Source organism: Natrix helvetica, assembly GCF_964273705.1.
Source record: "Natrix helvetica genome assembly, chromosome: 12".
NCBI classification, from domain to species: domain Eukaryota; kingdom Metazoa; phylum Chordata; class Lepidosauria; order Squamata; family Natricidae; genus Natrix; species Natrix helvetica.
Genome location: NC_138556.1, coordinates 2,453,484 through 2,476,562, shown reverse-complemented (window position 1 = coordinate 2,476,562; position 23,079 = coordinate 2,453,484). Strand labels below are relative to the sequence as shown.

Here is a 23,079-nt window from a genome sequence, read left to right as displayed (position 1 = left end):
CTGTGGAAGAGAGAGCAGCTCTTAGGAGACCCACCTCAACCGCTGGACTCCACCTGGATTGGGTGGGAGGAAGAACCACACCGGTCATCTTATCAGTAGCCTTTCCCCTTCTAGAACAGAAGGGGAAGAAATGCTGTTTCAGGGTCAAATTCGTCCTGGGAACAAATGCGCTCCCTGGTGGGTTTATATTGCCATGAAATTCAGTATAAACAGACAGATCTGAAATGTCGCCCCTTAATGTCACCAGAAGTGGGTCGCTCTTTGAGACATTGTCCACTGCTTCAAGTCTGGTAGACTGGAGCAGCTCTCAGCCCTGCCTTGTTTCTAAGGCCATTCAGCTGTTTGGCAGAAATGCTTTCAAAAACTTCCAGAAATAGAGAAGAATGTGGAATGTGTCCCCCACCATACATTTTCTTTTCTCCGATATTAAATACATTTGTGCTGAAGAGAGTCTAGTGTCAGAATGAATCTGTCTGTCATTACTTGTACCTTATTCCAAATGTTTTCTGCTGTTCTCTTTCATGGAGCCTGAAACTGTGACCTTACCTAGGTGCAAGATTCAAAGGCTAGATGGAAACTAGGTGACACCACGGGTAGGAATAGCTGAATAATTACCTTTAGGCCAACCTGACAAGCAAACCTTCCCAAGAGGCCAAACTCATTTAAAGGTTCCTAAAAACTCAATCTTCCAAGTGTCAATGGACATACCTGATTATATGCAGCAGAGTTTTATGAAAGCGCAAGAAAGACGTTGATGGGGTGAAGGAGAGCAATAAACAGGCTGAGCATTTTAACAGAGCATTTTAGCCTGGCTCTTGTGGTAGAGCCAGCTTCTTGGAGGGGCTTCTAGGTCCAGCCTCCCTTGTTTAAACAGATGAATGAAGGAAAGGCTCCAGGTGGCCAAGCTTTCTGTAGCAAAGGTGATGCAATGACATCTCCTTTGTTGGGTCGAAAGCAGCTGGCAGCCCTCAATGCCGGGATGCATTTCTTAAAAGTTGGCAAGAACTTTTTAATTAAGAAATCCAGGAATGTTGAACAGAGCTTCTGAAAGAGACATCACTGCGCATATTGCAATAAGAGCAGCGGCCAAGGAAGTACGGAGTGTGTTCTGAGGTGCAGAGTTCCTCAGCAAAGCTGGCTGAGGAACTCTGGGAGTTAAAGTCCGCCAGTCTTAAAGTTGCCAAGGCTGGAGATCCCTGCTTTACGGCCCTCTCTAAGCGGTTCACAGAGTCAGCACATTGCCCCCAACAATCTGGGTTCTGATGCGGGATAGTGCAGCCTCCCTTCTCTTTGGTGAGATCCTTCTTGTGGCTAAATAGATACACAAAGTGGATTCTGAGCAGCATTGTGTGAAAACTCTTGTGTCTTGGCCTGCTTGTCTTCCGCAGACGCCGTAACCCCTTGCAAGCCTCAATATTTATCTACTGCCAGAAACTGGAAATAGAATTTGAAGGCCTTTTTTAAAAGAATTATTTTAACGTTGAGGAATGTGGGTGGCTTGGGGCCCCTCAGTGCTTCTATCTCTCTATCCCTTTCCAACTCCCGTTGTTATTCTGGGGTAGATCTGTTAAGATGATGGGTTGGTGCTGAATCTTCCAGTTTGTTTATTGGGAGTGTTTAATTAACATCCTGTTTCTCAGTATACTCTAGAAATAAAAACCGTGCAGGAAGGAAAACATTGTGCATGAAACATATATTGAATAGGTAATACAGAATATAAATTCCTAGCGTGTTTTTAACCCTGCCTCTTCTGGAGCAGGTTAGACTGGGGAAATTACGGAGAACTTGCTGATCAAAGCCATAAGGGAAGGGATCAAAGGAGCCTAGGCAACAGCTCTTTTGATCACTGGGACTACCCTCATAAAGGCTGCAGGCTGCCTGCCACCTTTGAAAATCTGAACCTGGGCCAGCTCACGGGTGTCCTTCAGACAGAGGAGGACAATGGGCAGCTTTGAAGCAGTGAATCCAATCACTTCTGGGCAACCTGCCCTCTTGGGGATGCTGAAGAGCCCTTAGAAAGTGCAGCTCTCAGCAGCTTCTGCCCACCTGGTCCTCCTTGCCCTCTCTTCCCCTGGTTACGGGAGGGGGAACTCCCCAGCACAAAGACAGGATGGTTGCACAGTTTTCTAGTACAGGTATACAGGTAGTCCCTAACTTGCGACCATTTGTTTGGTGACAGATCAAAGTTACGACCACTTCTCACACTTACCACCATGCGAGCATTCCCACGCCCATCATCAAAATTCAGGCGCATCGCGACTAGCATGTATTTATGATGGTTGCAGCATCCCAGGGTTGTATGATTGCTATTTGCAATCTTCCCCAGTTGTCTTCTGACAAGCAGAGTCCATGGGGAAGACGGGTTCACATAACGACCATGCGATTTGCTTAATACCTGTAGTGATTCACTTAATAACCATGGCAAAAAGGGTTACAAAAGTGGTGGCTCATTTAACCACTGCCCTGCAGAACAATGAAAATTCTGGTTTCAATTGTTGTAAGTCAGGGACTACCTATGCACATGTGAGAACACTAGGCTATTTTTAAACTTTTTTTTTTTAAAAAGAAGCCCTTTGTATTCCTGAGCTTACACAGATATCTCCTCCTTGAAATGGAGAGTTGAGGGTATGAATTTGAAACGAAACCTTGGACCCCCAGGGACTCATCTTCTTTCTTGTCCCCAAGTCGGAAGGGCCCCCCGCTCTGTTAATCTGCATCACCAGCCTATCGCTTCCTTTAGAGGCTCGGTAAAGACACCTCTCTTTTCTCAGGCTTTTAATAGTTAATTATTTTATTATTCATGTTTTAATTTACTTGCTTTATCTTTGGGTGCGTGGCGCGTGTGAGTGTGTGTGTGTGCAGGGCTGTGCTGATTTAAATTGCAACTTGCCTAGAATGTTCATTTCGAGCCAGAACCAAAGACGATAATTCTACGGATGTATAGATCCAGTAAATCATACATAATCAAGTAAATAATTAAAATCTGGAGGCCTTGTTTTAATCGGCTGCACGTCTGTGTGATCAAAAGCATGAAGGAAAAGGATCAAAGGTGCCTGAGGAATGGCGCTGGCCAAACTTCCTGCGTGTGTCGAAGCCCCGCGAGCCCAAAACCATCCACTTCCGTCCACTTGGGTCACGTGGCTCAACCTATAGCCGGAGGCCCGTCACATCCACAAATTAAATATTAGGGAGAGAGTTTAAAGTTCAACCTCCTCTTTCTCTCTTCCACCCCCTCCCCTCCCTCGGATTTTCTGCTCCGTGCCTTGCTTGTTCTGCTTGAGCGCCTTGCTGACGAGGTCTAATAGCCAAATGCCACACCGGGGTCTGGTTGGAGTTTCCCACATATTAAACATTCTGAACTCAGAGATTGTGCATAATTAATAATTAAACAGCTCCTGTTGTAATGGGTTGACCTCCTTGAACTCTTCATTATTCACAAGGTAGAGGCAATCACTCAAAACACTCCCACCCCCATCAATGCCACCCCGGATGGCGCATCTCTGCGTTTGTCCTGCCAGCGTTCAGAAGAGTCGGCTGCGCTGTGTGAGAATCAAGGTTGCCTCCGTCATCGGCTTCTCGGGATGCTTGGGTGGACCTTGGGTGGAGAATAGTGTTAGGAGAACCTGCCATGGGGCTGATTTCAATCCCTCACTCCTAACTTGTACGTCCGCCAAAAGGTGTTGGAAATTCCTGGTTCAGATCTTGCTGGAGCCCAAAGCTCCTGCTTGGCCTTCAGCCAGGCCTCTTGTCTCCCCTCAGGAGGGTTTCTGAGGAGATGAAGAAGGGAGGAGACAGGAAGGCCAGGCCTGCCCGGGATTCTTCAACGAGAGCAGTCAGGATTCTTGAGAGCTCATGAGGAGTCTCTCACAAAATGGCTACCATGGGGGGAGAGATGTGGCCATTTGCAAAGTGGCTGCTGTTGGTAGCACCTCTCCACGAAAACAAGGCCCATATGTATGTATGGAAAAAGGACTTCTCAAACTGCCTCAACTCTCTGCGTAGCTCAGGCGATGCACTTGTTCAGTTCAAAGGCCCCGTTGGAAAAACGAGCCTGCAGGCTTCTTGTGGAAAAGGAGATCCTATCAGAAGACAATTCCTGGAGCTCAGAGTTGAATTGTGGGGCCCTTGGTGCTCTCTGAGCTTGGTTGTTTGCTTGCAGATGTTTCATCACCCGACTAGGTGCAAATAGTCCTCAATTTACGACCATAATTGGGACCAGAATCTCATCACTAAGCAATGTGGTCAAAGGAGTCATGTGACCCAGGAGGAGGAAGGTGCTGATGACTTTATCTAGTTGGGTCATGAAATGACTGCAGGCAGACAACCAATTGAAGGAGCACCAAGGATTCCATGGGATGGGGGAAGGCCCTGCCTGTCCCAAGGGGGGAAAGAGGTTTCCTAAATGTGGGACCAGCGATTGTCCCCAGATCTTCATCCAAATTCCACAGGGGGCTCACATCTGAAAACCCCCCAAATATGCCACATTAGCAGGCCTCCCTGTTAGATGTAAAGAACATTGTGGAAGGCAACTGTCTCCAACCTTGGAAACTTTAAGACTTGAGGATTTCAGCTCCCAGAATTCCTCAGGCAGCTATGGTGGAAGGCAAACGCCCTCAAGCTATGCTGGCTGAGGAATTCTGGGAGCTGAAGTCCTCAATTCATAAAAGGGCCACAGTTCCCCATCCCTGAGGTAATGGAAGCCCCAAGCAAGCAGCCTCCGAGGGCGAGTCTCTCTCACAGCTTCTTTGCAGGGCCTTCAGTCAAGGGGAGGTTTTTCGGAGCTTTTTCTCTCTCTGCCCAGCCTTTGCAACCCACAAAACGTGTGTCAAAGGCAACGCTCCGAATCTCGTCGCCTCGTACTCTTCAGTTACTTTTGATTTAATTGTGTTTTGCTGCAATTTCTGTTTGTTTGAATTGGAGACAAAGCCTTAATAAGAGTTCTAGTTAATTTTCTATCTTGTAATTACCACTCTCATTTTTCTGATAATTGGGCCGTCGCAATTATATGTATATTTACTAATCACTTCAGCAGCTCGGTGGTTGCTTCTTGCCGCCGCCATTGAGAATGACATGCACACCCATGTGTTGGCAGAGGAGCTTTGAGCCTCCTCCTCCTCCTCCTCCTCCTCCTCCTCTCCTCTCTCCTTTTTAAACTCCCCCCTCCCCACTCTCCCCATCGCATCCAAGCCATTTCCCTCGCAACCCTCCCTAATGAACCCCTCACATGCATTTGACACAGTTGTGTGCGAGAGAAATTGTTTGGCTCCCGCCAAATGTTACACGCTCTGAGTTTCTTGCCTGCAGCATTAGAAGGTTGTATGTGATGATAGATGGCTCTCGCAAACGGCCAAAAGAGGCAAAGCACGGCGAGATTAAAATAAGTCATTCCTTTGTTAATTTAAATAGGTGCATGCATCATACTTTGCAGAGCACTCGGGGACAGAGCCGGTTAAGGTGGCGGGGGAAACGGTAGCAAAAGCTGCCGAAAGATATTTTTAATAGCAAATGAGAATAGATGAGAAGCAAAGTCATTTGCAGCTGATTCCTGTTGGATGTGGCTCTCTTGTTCCAACTGTAGGACTAATGAGATGACTGTTAGAGTCCTCCACAGTGCCATTTCATTACATCCTGAGCTGTTAGACTATAAACACGGGCAAGCCCCTGTGTCATTCTGGGGTGGGAGGGGGGGCACCGCCGAACCTCCCCCCCATGCGTGCCTCTCCCTTTCCCAGAGGCCGAGCTCTTCCCCTTGAAATAACGCCGGGACCCCCTCCTCCCCCTCGTTTGCAGAATATATCTCTGGCTTCTCTTTTTGTTGGGTGGTTGGTTAATTAGCTCAGCTCTCTCTCTCTCTCTCTCTCTCTCTTTTTTTTTTTTGGTTCTTTATACACTCCTGGCGTCTTCTGCTTAAATCTAACAAGATTTGGGATTGCTAAGTGTAAATAAATAGCAGCTATGATGGAGGAAGCGAAGGTCAACACAAGAATAATTTCCCAGCTCTTTGTTAATTACAAGACCATTTGGGTGTTACTTAAATAATCATTAATTTCTCATTTACACTTTCGCTACCTTCTTGCCTGCCCCGTGGCTATCATTGTCCGTTTCCGACTTCCTCTTGGTTGGATTTCTACGTGTGTTTTCCCTACTGCGTAACGCTCATTACTTTTAAATGCAGGGTTTCCTTTTATTTGATTTCAGTTTTTTTTAAAGCGTCTTCATTTGTTTGCCGTCAGAGAACGACGGTGCAATTTGACAATTTGTACTCACGCTTTCTCTCCTTCTTTTCCTTCCCTCCTTCCCTTCCTCCCCACCCCCCCGCCCTCTCCCCCTACCCGGGCCAAAACGGGCTTGTAGGAATCTCCTGTCCTTCCGGTTGGGGAGTTCTCGGAGCCGTTTGTACACTTCATCACTCAATGGTAAGCTTCGTTTGCAAATGTGCCGTGCCCTCGATGTAAATGATACATGCCATTAACTCACTGTATCACAGGACCTTATGGCTTCCTCTGAATCCTTCCAGGGCTCCAGGGACCTGGCAGGGCTGGGCCAGCTGGGCCAGCAAAGCTGAGCAAACTGTTTAAATTATGTAAACGTTATTTACACAAAGGGTCATAAAAGTACTTTGGAGAGGGACTTTTTGGCCCCCACCCATAAACAACTGGGAATCTGGTTGCATTCTCGGAGAACGGGTGCCGTGCATTTCTACAGGCACACAGGCATGTGTTCGAAATCCCTTGGATGAAGATGATAGATAGCCGTATTTACCCCTCTATTATTCAAGCATTTCTCGTCTTGCTTAGAAGAATAAGCTCCGCTTTCGAAGGGGGTCTAAACCGCAGCCTCGATTAATTTGCAGGCTTTTCATTTGGAAGAAATTTTATGGGGTCTGTCTTTGGGAGGTGTTCTGATGGGGGTGCATCTTTTAAACCACACTGTAGGGCATGTTTCCTTTCTTCCAGACAGCTTGCCTAACGGTCAGCCAGGAAGGCTCTTTAAGTTAAAAAGCACCATTAAAAGGAAGCGGGTGTAGTTTAAAGTCAGAATCTCCTGAGCACCAAAAGGTTAACTCACCATAGCAAAGATACTTTCAGTGCCTCTTTTATGTGGAAAGCTTATAAACAAGTATTTGAAGGCGAAAAGAACAAGCAACTTACAGCCTAAACATGGTGGGTGAGAGCTAGAATTACCTATCTTCTCAAACAAAATAGCATAATTTAATAGAGAAATGGAAAACAAAACGATCCACACACCAAGGCCTACACTTACTAAAATGTAATAACAGCAGCTCTGCATTATACGAAGAAAGACAGCGGTCATACCCGTAAAGTTGCACCACTTTAAAAAACTGAAGATCTATTCTATTTTCTGGAAGGGATGAGAGAGAGAAGCATTCAAAGCTATGCCTGAAACCAATAAAAGAAAATTACTCTCAGCACTACACAGAATTGGGCCAGCCGCTTGCATGCAGTACTAGTAGGAATTTCCCTGTTGAAAAATACCGATGCTGACAATCAAAATGGATGACATCACACACACACACACACACACACACACACACACTTTCCTTTGTTCTAATTTTCCTTTCCTTGCAAGTAAAAGTTTTTGACTGATGTCAATAGAATTAACTTCGAATGAGGTAACCAAGTGGGAGCAGCATTGGAATAACTGCTGATGACGGAAGCCTCTCCTGGAATACTCCAAAGGGAGGGATTTTTTTTTAAGAGAGAGAGAGAGAAGGAATTAACAGTGTGACTATTGTTAATTGAAATAATAAATACAAAGCTTATGTTTATTATAAGGCTGATCCACTTTGGGGTAGATTAGATTTCTGTTGCAAAGCTGGAACCGTGGATGATCTATCTTGCTGTACCTTTCCACTTCTACCCAGAGATTAATCAGAAAGCATATTGTTTTTATATTTTTTTAATTGAGGCAGGAGGAGGGCTAACCTCTGCAGATACGTCCACAGATGTCAGGTGGAGGCATAAATGATAGCACATAATAGCCTCCTTCTCCCACAAGACCCAGCTACTTCGGAATGTCAGATTAAGCGTGTTGCCAAGGTGGCTTAGAACAGCTTGCAAAGATGGCGGACCGCAGTTGGCTTTGCCGACGAGGGGAGCACCGAGGGAGCTGGTGCGGCAAACGGGATTGGGAAGTGAATGGGGACGACGGCAGAGTGCGGCCTCGCCAGTTGTGCGGGAGAAATTCTGGGAGCTTCACATAATTCTGTGGAGATTCTCAGTCGTCCATGTTTGTCCCAAAGGTGCTTTTTCAGGAGGCCACTGGACTGTCTTTGTTTTTCCTTGATCCTCTGGCTGAAGAACTGAAGAAGCTTCTTGGATGAGAGGCAAAACGTCTTCAAGGAAAAACAAAGTCCAGTTGCCTTTTGAAAAAGCACCTTTGGCACCCCACATAATTTCCATCTAGTAGCCTCGCCCTTATTTGCCTTTCAAAAACGGTACCATGCTTTGGGAATTGAGAGGTATAAACCAAAAAAAAAACCAGATTCCTTCCAGCTTCTTTCTCTCCTGTCCTCTGCACGGGGAGAAATAGGCCAGAAATAGGCGAGTAGGATTGCTGAATTAACCACTGCAAATCATTTGAAAGCTCAAACTAATAAGGGCCTGTTTTAGAAAGTGATGGGATTCCCAAGGAGACTGAAGGGGATTTCACACACACCAAAAAAAAAAACCCCCCACAAGAATACCAAAGTTGCAGCCGAAAAAGCTGAAAGATTGTAGGCCGCTGATAAGCTGGATCAAAGAATAAAGAGTAAACTCAGTGGCAGAATTGAACAGAATTCCCTTTTGGCTACTCTTGGGAGGGATTGTTTTTATGAGCTTCTGTTAAGTCATCTTGGATGATCAGGGTTCCCCAGTTTTTCTTAAGTCCCTGACACGTTCTCAATCAGCATCTAAAATGTGTTACAGCAAATTGAGAAAGAAGATGGCTTGTTCCTTCTTAGCTCATTGAAGCATAAAATATATTTATATTTTCTTTAAAAACACCATTTGGGGCACTTTTTAAAGCAATCTTTCAACATTTTCCCTTGGTTAATACGATTTAGTTTATGGCCGTTGCTCAAGCATCATGAGATATTTTAAAATCTTCGCTGTTCTTGGGACATTTCCTAACTTCTTTTTTTTCCCCCCCCCTCCGTGTGTTGTCAGTATGAGGAAGCAGCCAAAAGAACGACCGGCCCCTGAAGAATTGATGGTGAGTCAGTCTCTGGCTGCACAGCCTCCGCGACATAAACCTCAAAAGTTATGTTGATTTATGATACATGCACGTTTGTTTATTGTCTTTTCCCCATAAGTTAACTAATATCAAATCTAAACTTTGCTTCCAGCACTGGCATCCAGCAGACACTATTGAGATCTCATGATTTAATTAGCATTGTTAATCGTCTTTAGTAACATTTGAGGGTGGGATCAGACATGCATTAACAAAACCTTCTTGAAACTTTCTGGCCTTTGGGTCAAAATAGACTTTCTGTCAAGGAGATTATTCAGAATCCTACCTTAATTTGTTGAATTATGTTTTTTTTAAAAAAAAAATAATCCAGATTCGTTTGTGTGTGTGTGTGTGTGTGTGTGTGTGTGTGTGTGTGAACATTAGCATTTGTGATATCCAATACTCTATGCAGTATTTTTTATTGTGAAATGGGTATGTGGGAGAACCAGATGTCACCTTGCTAAGGTTTCTAAAGAAAGACCATAATTTCCTCAAGTTGTCTTTGTTTTTCTTTATTAATAACAGCACGAAAGATGAACAGGTTTCTTTTTTTCCTGCTTTCTTCAGAATGAGTATTTGTCTATTGCTCTTTTTATGGTTATTAAATTTTTATAAGACCCAACTTCCAAAGACTCTGGGCAGCTCACAGAGAAAAAAACATTTTTTAAAAGGATACAATTAAAAGCAACATCAAGGAATAAAGGCACCAAGATCCTAAAAACTTCAACACCCACTTACCATTTCATCATTTTGGGGGTGAGAGGTTTTGGGTACTTTTTATATATCGGGGGAAAACACAGGAAGGCAGGCGCCAAGTTCCCATCGAAGTTAAAGGATGATGGCCACCATCCGTAAAATCACGCCACTCGTGTTGCACTCTTTGGGCTTGTCGTCTTCGAACAACAGGACCCGTGTTTGTGCCGCCCACACTGCTAAGGGTATATGTGGAACCGCTTTGGAATCTAGTGCTGGGCACAGTAGTAATTGGGGAAGGAAACTGTGGTTGAACACTAAGCTGATCCCAACATCGCCAGGTGCTGATTTCTTCATGTTAGTGAGACATTTGACCTTGAATCTATTTTTGAAAGCCCGTAATTTCTGTTGATGTTGAAAGAGCATTTAAACAACTCTTGATATACCTAAAGGATGTGGGACTTGGTGTTTTTTTCCCTACCCCCCCCACCCCCATTCTATTTCTGAGTACTGTTGGTTGAAACTGCCTTAATTTGCCTCATTCTTCTTCTTCTTTTTTTATTAACTTGGGATGGTTGGAAGGTTCCTGCACTTAGTCACATCTGAGAGAACTTGGAACAGGTTCTAGAGATGGAGATGCATTTACCTTACACAACGTTATTATTCTATGCCTGGGTGGCTTGACTATTAAGCCAACAGAATGGGGTTTCATAAAATCCGTAGCTCTTTGTAAATGCTTGCTTTCTGTGATGCAATAGGCCCGACACTTATAAATAAAACATCTGCAGATCGCACTTCACAACGCTCAGTATATATCTGTGTGTGTGTGTGTGTGTGTGTTCAGAAGCTATAACGCCACTCCAGGGTGTAAAGCCATAAAGACGGAGGCCAAGGGGTGAGTGCCGATAGGAACAGAGACGCAGAGTTATATATCTTTCCAACTACCTGCCCTGAAGTGCTCGGTTCAACTCATAAGGCCGTATCTTTCCCCCTTTAATAATTAAAAAAAAAGCATGACAGCTTCAAAAAAGAGAGTTGGGCTTCTTTTAAGATTTAGTACATTCTCCCAGGTTGCATTTTTTTTCTCCTTTCAAAGTGGCCTTCTAAAACAGCTGCTTAGCCAGCGAGGTTGGCCCTTCGGTACTGACGAGAACTCCTGCCCATGGACCTCTGTCCGTTTGAGGTCCTCTTCGCTTATGATCTTGCTTGGCCACACCTGCCGTTGGTTTCCTTCTAGGGTGGTCTAGTAGACTGAGGGTGGAAGATTGATTTTCCAGATTCATCCTGATTTGATTCTGGTTTTTGTTTACGCTGCAGAATTTGGTGGGGGGCACTTGGCAACAGTGATTTTAGGCCCCACCAGTTATATTGGAAGGATATTTTTAATCCCCAAAATCTCCTCAGACAGTGGCAATTCTCACCTAGAGTTTCACAATTCTTCACCTTGAAAGATTTCAGACAGGGGAGGAGGAAGGAGCTGAAAAGATGGCCACTTACACAGCAGCCGTTCTTCTCTAGTCTTTCTTGTTTTCCTCCGGTGAGGAAGCCAGCAGTCTGCTGATGTGTTCAAGTAGCATTTTCATCTTAACCAGACAGTTCAGCTTTCCCAATTTCGATTTCTGAAAATCTTTTAGCAAGACAACATGAGGCATTGGCCTTCTTTTGGACAGGCACATTGAGTTGTGCCAAGGGGACAGCAAAAGAGAAATGGTTGGCCTTAGAACAGTTGGAGCAAGGGACGAAAATTAAGCTACCACACGTAGCCCTTGACTTACAATCACAATTGAGACCAGAATTTCGGCCACTAAGGGATTTGATCTCTAAGTAAGTCATGTAACCAGGCCTGATTCTACAACAATTTTAGCTTTGGTCATTAAGTTAATCCAGCATCCTCAATTGTCTTTGCTTGTTAAAAGCCACTGGGAAGATCTCAAATTATGAACACATGACCACAAGACTCTGCAGCCATCATAAATGCACGCTGGTTGCCAAATGCCTGAATTGCAGTCCCATGGCCATGGAGCTGCTGCAACGGGCATGTGAGGATGGGTCAAAAGTCTCTTTTTCTGAGGCCGTTGTAACTTTGAACCCCCATTAAATGGTTGCAAATCGAGGAAGTTCCTGGACTTCCTGGAAAGAGTTAGCTCTCTAACTCATTCCTTAGCCATAGAATGAGAAAAAAGCTACTGGCTCTTCTGGCTGCATGGTTACTTAAGAATACTAGAGATCCCACCCACAGGCTGAATGCGTCACATGCTAGCCACGCCCATGCCTGGTATAGCAAGGGGGGGGAGTCCCGATACGTCACATGATGCCGCCATGACAACGTGAGTTTGACACTCCTGCTGTAGATCATTTAATCTACTATACAATGGCAGCAAAGTGAGTATAGTGCAACCTTGGTACTCAACATTAATTGGTTATGGGAGGCTACAAACTCCGAATGCCAAACCACGTGACCCTTTGTTTTGGCTGGAAAAAACTTTCGGTCTGTCCTTTTCCCTATGTCATCCACCTTCCCAGCATGGCCGACTTCCTGTCTGTCCTCTGCAGCCATCCCCCTCATCCTCTTGCAGTGCACCCAATACCAAAGAAACTACGAGTACTGAGGCAACATTTTTGCATCAAAATGCATCGAGTAACAAATTTGACACGTTTTGAAAACGTCAAATACGGAGGTACTACTGTATTGCAGTGTTTTGCTTCTCTGTTAGCTAAATCAGGACACGTGACTCCAAGACCCAGTTTTTACTGTTATTTATCGTATTCTTTTCCAACATCTTTGTGGAATGCTGTGCCCCAGGTCTGAGCCTCGGTGTAGCAAAGCAGGCACTTGCACAGGTCCACTAAGGAGGCCTTCCATGGGGGGAAAGGATTTGCTTTCTGTGAGAGTGTTTACGCTCAGAGAGAACCTTTCGACATCATGAATGCAAGGCCCCTCAAAGTCTACTTCAAGTGGTGCTCTCCCCCCCTTTTGACTGGAGAGCTGCGTCTGACATGTACCTACCAATGTTGTTTCCGTGTGTTGATGACGTCGTCATAGCAATAGCTGAAGCAAGCTTTGAATTGGGGTGCGTCGCTTCCTACCTTATATCCCTCCTTTGCAACACTTTACGGTGCCATTCCACGTTGATGCGATGCTTACATCCTCCATAAAGTACTGATCGACCCAAGAGAAAGCCCATTCCTGCCTACTTACAAAGGGTAGTTGATTTGAAGAGGACCGAAAAAGATGTCTGTTTATCTATTGGTTCGTCGCAGGGACGCAGCCCTGTACGAGAGGGACGCACAAGAGAGGGACGCACGTGGGCGCCAGGTCATGCGGCAATGCGCTTGGCTTTGGCCACCGATGATTTTGGCCTCAGTGGCACCATTTTCCTGAAGCTTTCAGTTCCTAAGCTCTATTTAATGGAATCTATGCATAGTAAGTAACCAGGTCAGACAGAGACAGCCTTCCCCGTTTGAGATCAATCGCTGGCTAATACTTTATCTAGGTCACTTTATTATCTTGTGGTGATGCCGTTCCCATCCACCGCCTCCTTTCGTAAGACACACTTCAGCTGTGGGGAAAGTGTGTTAGCGCATACATATTAAAAACATATACCCATTCTATCTGTATGTAAATGCACAAGGCACAGCTGGATATTGCCAAGGAGTTTGATTTACTAATGGTTATTATCTGTTCTCGCTGTTCAGTGGCAGGGAGAGTTCCAGCAAGCTTCCGAACATGGAAATTGTCTCCCAGTAGTGCTAGCCTGCTTTTGAGAATTGTTTAGAAAGGCGGCCCGGCTTCTGGGGCTTTGGCACGACCGCGTTCCTGAAGGGGCACCGGCAGCCCCTCGCCAAGTCCTCCTTGTGAAGTGTGTCCTCTTCCCCGAAAGCAGAGAACGTCCCGGGGGGTTCCTGGAATCCACCCCTCCTCTGGACCGCCCTCTGCCGTAGAACAGAAGGCACCTTGCAGAAAACTGTATCCTCATTTCAGGGAAGCTGGAGCACCTCAACTTTGCTTATTGGAGCCCCCCTCCCCAAAAGAAAGAGTGGCCCTGGGTCACACTATGCGGATGCTGGATTTTCTTAACATCACCCCTCTACTTCTAGTTGGCTCTTTGGGGAAGGGGATAAAGAGCCTGTCTATCTGCCTGTCTTTCTAATCGATCTTCTGTCATTTATCTACGTATATCATCTATCTTCTGCCTATCCATCTATTGTCTATCATCTATCTCTAATTAATATATTCTAGCAATCATCCATCTGTCTGTCTATCTATCTCATCTATGTATCTATTTTATCTGTCTATCCGTCTGTCTATATTTTACCTCTCTGTCAGTCTGTCTGTCTAGTTATCCTGTCTGTATGTTTGTATCCATCCATCCACCCACCCATCCATCCATCCATCCATCCATCCATCCATCCATCCATCTATCTATCTATCTATCTATCTTTGTCCATCATATCTATTGAATTTTTAAGCCACCCATCTCACTAATGCAGTAGCTTACAATATAACTAGTGTGGTTGTTTTATGTGAAGTGCATTGTCTTGAGATCCATTCAATCATAGTTAGGCTTGTCTAAATTCCTATGGAGATTCTCGGTCATGGTTATACCAAAGGTGCTTTTTTGAGAGGCAACTGGACTTCTTTTGTTTTTCCTTGCAAGACGTTTCACTCCTCATCCAAGAAGCTTCTTCAGTTCTGACCTGAACTGAAGAAGCTGCTTGGATGTCTTCAAGGAAAAATAAAGGAAGTCCCATTGCCTCTCGAAAAAGCATCTTTGGGATCTAACTGGGCTTTGTTGTCTTGAGGTCCACTTAAACCAGTCTGGCTTTGTCCAACAAAAACCTGCCATAATAACAAATGCATAATAATCCATAACAAGCTGACTTCTAACAAACTGAATTTGATGTATCCGTGTCTAATTGAGTCATTTTCAAGACATCTAATGTTAACAAAATCTTGGAGAATTATTACAAACCATTGCTACCCCTTAGATAAGAATAAAAGACAGGAAAATGCACAGAGTCAGGGATGCAGCATTTGATTCAATGTGTTTACTGTAAAGTTCAAGTATTTTTAGTTAGGTGACGATTATTTAAAAAAAAAAACGCTATTCTCTTTAATGGTTTTTATATCAAGGGATCCCATGTTAGGCAAATGCTATTATCTCCCTTAAAGCCACTGGGAGGTCCATGTCGCTTTGTGGCCCACTAGAGAGAGGAAGTAATGGATCTCCTGCCTTCCATTAAAAGTTTGTCCTTGCATAAACTGTGAGACTGAAAAAGCTGTTGACTAAATCTATAGATAAGCTGTGCTGACAACTCAAGGGTTTCAAACTCTTAGGCGCAACTGCATAGTTATAGGACAGAGGAAATGTAAATCGAGTGGAATTGACTTTCTGGATTGTGGAATCAGAATCAGAATAACAGAGTTGGAAGAGATCTTGGAGGTAAGGTAATCTAGTCCAGCCCCCTTCTCAAGCAGGCGCTCTGATACCATTTCAGACAAATGGCCGTCCGATCTCTTCTTAAAAACTTCCAGTGTTGGAGCACCCACAACTTCTGGTGGCAAGCTGTTCCACTGGTTAATTGTTCTCCCTGTAAGGAAGTTTCTTCCTAGTTCTAGGTTGCTTCTCTCCTTGATTAGTGTCCATCTGTTGCTTCTTGTCCTGCCTTCTGGTGCTTTGGAGAATAGCTTGACCCCCTTTGTGGCAACCCCTCAAATACTGGAATACTTCTATTTATGTCACCCCTAGTCCCTCTTTTCGCTAGACTGGCCGAACCCAAATCCTGCAGCCCTTCTTCATATGTTCTTCATGTTTAAGTTCCAGGCCTTTGATCATCTTAGTTGCTCTTCTCTGAACTTTTTCCAAGGTCTCAACATCTTTTTTGTAACATGGTGACCAAAATTGTTTGCAGTATTCCAGGTGTGGCCTTACTAGGGTTTGATAAAGCGGCACTAATACTTCACATGATCTTGTTATTGTGCCTCTGTTTACACAACCCAGGATTGTATTAGTCTGTTTGGTTGCTGCTGCACACTGCTGGCTCATGTTTAGGCGATCATCCTTGGAGTCCTAACTCCAAGGTCCCTCTCATAGTGACTGTTTTTGAGGATCTTGGAGTCCTAGTGGACAACCATTTAAATAGGAGCCAGCCGTGTGCAGCAGCTGCCAAAAAAGCCAAGACAGTTCTAGGCTGCATCAACAGAGGGATAGGATCAAGATCACGTGAAGTGTTAATACCACTTTATAAGGCCTTGGTAAGGCCACACTTGGAATACGGCATCCAGTTTTGGTCGCCACGGTGTAAAAAAGATGTGGAGACTCTAGAAAGAGTGCAGAGAAGAGCAACAAAGATGATTAGGGGACTGGAGACTAAAACATAGGAAGAACGGTTGCAGGAACTGGGTATGTCTAGCTTAAGAGAAAGAAGGACTAGGGGAGACATGATAGCAGTCTTCCAATATCTCAGGGGTTGCCACAGAGAAAAGGGAGTCAAACTATTCTCCAAGGCACCTGAGGGTAGAACAAGAAGCAATGGGTGGAAACTAATCAAGGAGAGAAGCAACTTAGAACTGAGGAGAAACTTCCTGACCGTTAGAACAATTAACCAGTGGAACAGCTTGCCTCCAGAAGTTGTGAATGCCCCAATACTGGAAGTCTTTAAGAAGATGTTGCATAGCCATTTGTCTGAAATGGTATAGGGTTTCCTGCCTAGGCAGGGGGTTGGACTAGAAGACCTCCAAGGTCCCTTCCAACTCTGCTATTGTATTGTATTGTATTGAGCCAGGTCTTGCCTAATCTGTACTTACACCTTTTATTTTTCCTACTTAAATGTAAAACTTCATTTTCTCCACATTGAAATTCATTTTGTGTTGGATAGGGCCCATTGTTCAAGTTTGTCAACATCTTTGTGGATCTTGAGCTTGTCTTAGTTCAGTGCTCATTTCTGTTGGCTGATTATGCCCTCAGGAGGCTGGACAGATTTCCAGCAAGTGATAAAATTACCTTTTTTCCCTCTTGATTCTTTGAAAGAATTACCTTTTTTCCTTGATTCTCCTCAAAAGAAGATTGTCATGTTATTTAATAAGACATCAAATATTTTAAAAATCCAGGATTAAAACTAAAAGCAAATAAAAGCAGGAAAATACTCACTTGACACGGTCAGAATTAACAGGAGAGGAAGGAGTCAAAACTCCCAGCAGAAGGCATTTCAAAATGTTGATACTGAAGGTCACCACCACCACCAGGGAGGTGCTTTATCCAGAAGCCCACCCCCCCTTGTGCCCCATAATCGTCCTGCCTCTCTCCAAAGGCTGAGAACCGTGCAAAGGCACTGTCAGGCCGTGTGGGACACTACACTCGGTGCATGGTTGTGTGAACAGATTTGAGAGTTACAGCAGGCTGACAAGATGATGCTTGCTTGTTAATCTAGGACACCATCCACCAGGGACCCTTCCTACACCAGCCCCGAGTTGTGTTTGTGTGCCAGTCCCTTCACAATTGGTCTCAGCAGGTAAAAATAGACTTTAAAATAGGTTGAATTGGCAGGAGCTCAGAGAACGGAGGGGGAAAGGTAGGACTTGACGTTTTCTCTGGGCGTAATGTGTGAAGAGTCTCGGGCTCCCATTAGGGAATGGGAATTGTGATCACCTTAATTCAGGGGTGTCCAAACGTGGGAACTTTAAGACTTGTGGACTTCAACTCCCAGATTTCCCCGGCTGGGAAAAAAGTTCTTAAAAGTTCCCACGTTTGGACACCCCTGCCTTAATTGGATCTTCACAACTGGGAGCATCCTGGTGCCGGGAAGACGCCCATTCCAGGATCCAGTCCAAGGATGGCCCTGTGCATGGCCAAGAAGCCTTTTCAATCCTGGGCAGCAGTTGTGATATCCAGTTGTGAGAATTGTCGTCGTCCTCACCATCACTGTGTTTGGAGTGGAAACAATACAGGATCCCTGTGAAGAGCATCTAGGCAGAAGGCTCCTTAATTGGATTTCCTGATGACTGACAGGGTTTCATTATCACAGGAACTTTCTTTGGTTCGGCCGCCCCATGGTCGGGGTGTCCCCCTTCCCCCTCCGAGCTCCGCTTTATTCCTCCGAATTCCCGGTGGTGCAATCACAATGGCGAACGAGCCTTTTAGCACCTTCGTTGTCTCCTTCCCTGGTGGCAGCCGGACCCAGCTGGTGGTGAACAAGAGAATGTTCTACTGACAAAGCCCTTTACACACTCGCTCCCTCCCTCTCTCTCTCTCTGGCCCACACAGTTTCAATCATTTGAAAACACACAAACACACACACCCCGCCAAACCTGTTGAGGATTCGAAGTAGCTTGAGATGTGGAGGGAGTGTTAAGTATTTGTAATGGGGAGATGAGGGCTCCGGGGACGGACGCAGGGAGATAAACCGCCACAATTAAGGCCAGATCTGCCATAGCAAAACCCAAGCTAACATGTGCCCCCCAGACCATTGGGGGAAGGGGGGGGAGCATTGAGGGTGATAAAGGAATTGATTTCTGTCTTGTTTACACTTTGCCAGCCCCATCTCCATCAACCAGGGAGATAAATATTTCATACACTCCTGATTTTAGTTAATTTCCCCCCCTCCCAGACCCTCACAGTGGGCCTGCTCTCTCCTCACAGTGACCAGGCCTGAGTTTCTTCGGTATTCATATGGAGCAGCTAATTGGCTATGAAGGGCCCCTGTGTTTAAATGGGCTTGACAGGAATTTAAATTTTGCTTCAATCAACCTCTGCCTTTGCAGCCTGCTCCACTTTCTAATTTTTAAATTAAACATCATTTTATGTTATTCCTCCTTTATAGGCTGGCTTCCAGTTCCTAGTTTTAATGTCCACTGCAAACCCACGGCCTTGCTTGGGGTTCACGGAGGCCTTGCCTGTGACTAGTCAACAGGAAAGGGTCCTTTGGTAGAAGCCCATTGGCTTCGGTGGGGTTGAAGTCAGGGGTGTCCAAACTTGAGAACTTTAAGACTTATGGACTTCAACTCCCAGAATTCTGGGAGTTGAAGTCCACAAGTCTTAAAGTTGCCAAGTTTGGACACCCCTGGGTTGAAGTCCAGCTGTGCAATGCCAACTCCTCTTGTAAACCAGTCAGTTGCCAAGCAGGGAGTAAAGAAAGGAAAGTAAGATGCTACCCCTGATCTGGTGGAGTTGACCAGGGGCTGAGTAGTGAAGATCTTGGTGGGTGGGTGGGTTGGTTGCTTGGTAGGTAGCACGCAAGCAAACAAGGAAATACTTTATTTATATTTTGTATAAAACGAAGTAGTAATAGTTATAGTCAAATAAATGATAAATAATGATAATACTGTATACATATATATATATTGATAATATTAGATTTTATATAATTTGTAAGTGAGGACTATGGAGGGGATGTATAAAAGTTTGGTAACCAAAGATAAACAATTTTATAAAACATGGGACTTATCCTATCAATGGTTATATAAAGAATTTTATAAAGATGTATTATTACTGGACAGATTTAGGATGATGTAATGAAATGTCATAGTATAAATTTACCTAAAATGTTGAATATCTTACATAAAATGAAGTAATGACAATTATAGTCAAATAAATGTATAATAATGATAATAATTGTATACATATATACCAGATTGATAATACGAGATTCTATATGAAGTGTAAGGATCAGGCCTTTTATGACCATCTAACAAACAAAGTCAATGGGTAAACCAGATTCACTTAATAACCATGTAACTAACTTAATGACTGTCATTTTTCACTTAACAACTGTGGCAAGGAAGGTTGTAAAATGGGGTAAAATTCACTTAACAAATGACTTGCTTAGCAATATAAATTTGGGGCTCAATTGTAGTCATACGTCAAGGACTACCTGTATTTTCTCCTCCAATAGATCCTTCTCCCCAGTAGCGGGGAAAAGATTTCAGAAGACGCATCTTGGGCCTATCCTGTATTCTCCTTGCATTGCAGGAGAAAGCTGTAATTTCTGCCTAAAGCAAAACCGAGTCACGGATTATCTAGGTTGTTTTGTTATGGGTGCCTGACTTTTTAGCTAGCTTTTATTAATACTTTAATTACTTAAATGAAGAGGTAGAGGAAATGTTTATCGGGTTTGCAGAGATAGCTTGGGATACAATAATTGATAGCCTTATAGTACAGAGAAAGAAAATTCAAAACTTTGAATTGTTGAGCTGAATTTGATATGAATTTGGATTGAATGTGATGTTTGAAATAGGCTGAAAATTACAGAATGAAGGTTAATGCAAAACTATTTATTTAAGGAAATAAAAACAAATCTCTAGAAACTGAGGGCTAATATCATGTGTGCAAAAGAATTAGAAATAGCGCTTGACTGAAAACCACATTGGAGTCTCTGGTTATCTGTGGCTCTGAAAAAGGTTGAATACAATTTCAGGCTGTATCCACCAAAGTATCATTTCCATGATATTTTCCCCATGTATTTTGTTTTAATCAGACCCTACCTTGAGTCTGGCCCTGACTTCTGGCAACACTTGTTAAGGATTCAGAGAAATTGAACAGGTTCGGAAAAGGACAGATGACCAGGGAATTAGAACAGTTGTGGACAGACACTGAAGGAGCTCAAAGAAAAGAGATCTGGGGAAAGATACAATAGGCCTCTTGAACTATCTGAAAGGATATTCCATAGAAGCTCAGGAATGGCTGCTCTTGCACCCACAGAATGCTGGACATAGAATGAAAGATTTAAATTATAGAACAGGTACAGGTAAAGGAGCCCACGTGGATTTTACTCCGCTAGTCATTGCCGACTCTGGGGCGTGGTGGTGCCCATCTTCATTTCAAGGTCATTGAGCCAGCACTGTCCAAAGACATTTCCCTGGTCATGTGGCCAGCGTGACATCACAGAGCACTGTTATCTTCCCACTGAAGTGGCACCTATTTATCTACTTGCATTTGCCTGGTATCGAACTGCTGGGCTGGCAGGAGCTGGGGCGAGAACAGGAGCTCACCCCATCACATGGAACTCGGGGGTCGAACCCGGGCTGCCAGCTTTCCAGCTGACAAGTTCAGTGTCTTAACCACTGAGCCACCACGCCCTCCCTAAATTACAGAAAGGCAGATGTAATTGAATGTTAGAATATACAGGTGGGCTGCCTTTGGCTTGAATGTATTTGAAACAGAAACTAGAGATGCTTTAATTTGGTTTTTGCATTAAGCATAATAGTATCCAAGACTTAAATCTTTCCTCCTTCCAGCTCAAGAAATCCATATTTTTATGCCTTGACCCTTCAGTTGATGAAAGGACCAGTGGTGGGTTTCACATTTTGTTACCACCGGTTCGTCCCACGCGCGCCTGCTTCATAGGCGCAGACACCCTTTCCACACATGCGCCCAGGCTTACATGCACACGCTTTGCTTGCACGTGCCCCTTCTGTGCATGCGGCCCACCTTGAAAATGTGCCTAAATAGGACGGCATAGAACCGGGGCAGGTGGGCAGGCCCACCCACAATTTCCACTACTGGTTCAGGGTTCCAAATGGCATCCAAAAGTAAATCAGAGTCCAAGGCAAAGTATTGCTTAAAGTTCCAATTTATTAAGAGAGCCATGTTGGGACATCTGGGAAAACCCGCATCTGAAAGCTTCCCGGTTTTCCCCACCCAGTTGAAAGTTCAAGATCTTTACCCCCACCCCCACAAGTCCATCCCATGGTCCAGCCTCCCACTGCCATGCTGGCAGCTTTCACCCATCCAGTTCCAGTCAGGTGCAGAGATGCAAAGACAAAGGATGACCTTGGCTTTCTAGAAAGGAATTTTGTTATGGCTACACAGCATCTAACTCCATACAATCCCCCCTCCCATTTTCCAACAATAGAAAATGCATAGTAGAATAATAGAAAGTGTGGCAGGCCTGAGGTCCAAAATAAAACATGACTTGCAGGCCTGACAACTGGTCTGAACCGGCTGAATACCACCTTTGAAAAGGACTAGTAGATCTTCCGAAATCTTCTAGCATTTCATGTTTTATTTCCTCCCCGCTCTGCCAATGAATGAGGCACTTGACTCTCCAGAGTTTGGAGTATGGGGGTCGGTTACGAACTGATTCACGCAAACATTTTTGCAACTCTGAACAGTGTTGATCTCTACCTCCATTGCCAGCAACCCAGGCGATGAGTAAAATACTTACTCTTGCCCTGGCCCTGTACCAGGGCTGTTGTGGTGGTCCAGGTAGACCCTGATTCCATCTAATCTGCCTTGGCAAATTGTAACGCTTATTTGACTTATCTGGAAGTAACCTTAAATTGTAATCTTGTAATGGTTCCTGGGCTGCATCCCTCTCTCCTTCTTCTAATGAGGTTATGACCAAATGCTCATTATAATTGCTTTAGACTCCTTTTAATTTTCAAGCTTATTAATCATAAGAAGAGTTATTTAAAATTGCATAAATTAATCTTAGATTAAAAGCCCATCAAAGTCTCAAAACAATTAAGAATAAGTAGGATTTCCCTGGGGCAGCAAGTTTTATTTTAATAGTGTAGCCAGGTGAATATCGGAACATTTGAAGTGCAGGGATGATTAATGTTTCTGACAATTTTGGAGGAGAAATTTTTAAAATGGCAACTCCGGAGCTTACAGCATGATCCAGATCTATTGTCTCTCACGCCCGCTAATGAGCATTTTAATTACAGCCTGGAATAGGGCACCGAACCATGCGAGAGGCCAATTTCTCCATTGGAAAATAGCAATGGAAAAAAGTCAGCTTCAATTTGGCTCCTTGCTGGGGTTGTGTTTTTACTGCTGAAAGCACGTGGCTGGTGGAGGGGCTTGGGCAGGGGGCTGCAGGCTGGTGTTCCAACTCAGGTGGCCAAATAAAAGGCCCCTTCATTGGCTCCTTGTTCCCACCTCTCATTCTTTATGCAGTAAGAGCTTCTCGCCTCTTGTGAAGCACAATAAAATCTTTCCAACAGGCCAGACAGCAATACTGGATCCATTGAAGAATTTAATTTCAGCACGTTCTGAAGGCGACACCTGGATGAGGCAGAGCCTTTCCTACTTCCTTTATAGCCCAATTAGAGGAATAGGAGAGACAATATCTGGCTAGTAACAACCAGCTCTTGGGGGACAAAATAACGCAGCACCTCCAGGCTTCATTGATATGACCAGCTGGACAGATGGG

General features: G+C 44.4%; 1 protein-coding gene across 2 annotated transcripts in view; it reads left to right on the top strand.

Annotated features, from left to right (window-relative positions):
• The window catches only part of MAP2K5 (mitogen-activated protein kinase kinase 5), a 163,987-nt gene that overhangs the window by 129,670 nt on the left and 11,238 nt on the right, over nt 1–23,079 (top strand). For both annotated transcript variants that reach the window (XM_081965224.1, XM_081965225.1), the window contains exons 20-21: nt 6,355–6,416; nt 9,171–9,216. In XM_081965224.1, coding sequence (XP_081821350.1) covers nt 6,355–6,416; nt 9,171–9,216 — 108 coding nt within the window. The remainder of the gene's footprint in view (nt 1–6,354; nt 6,417–9,170; nt 9,217–23,079) is intronic.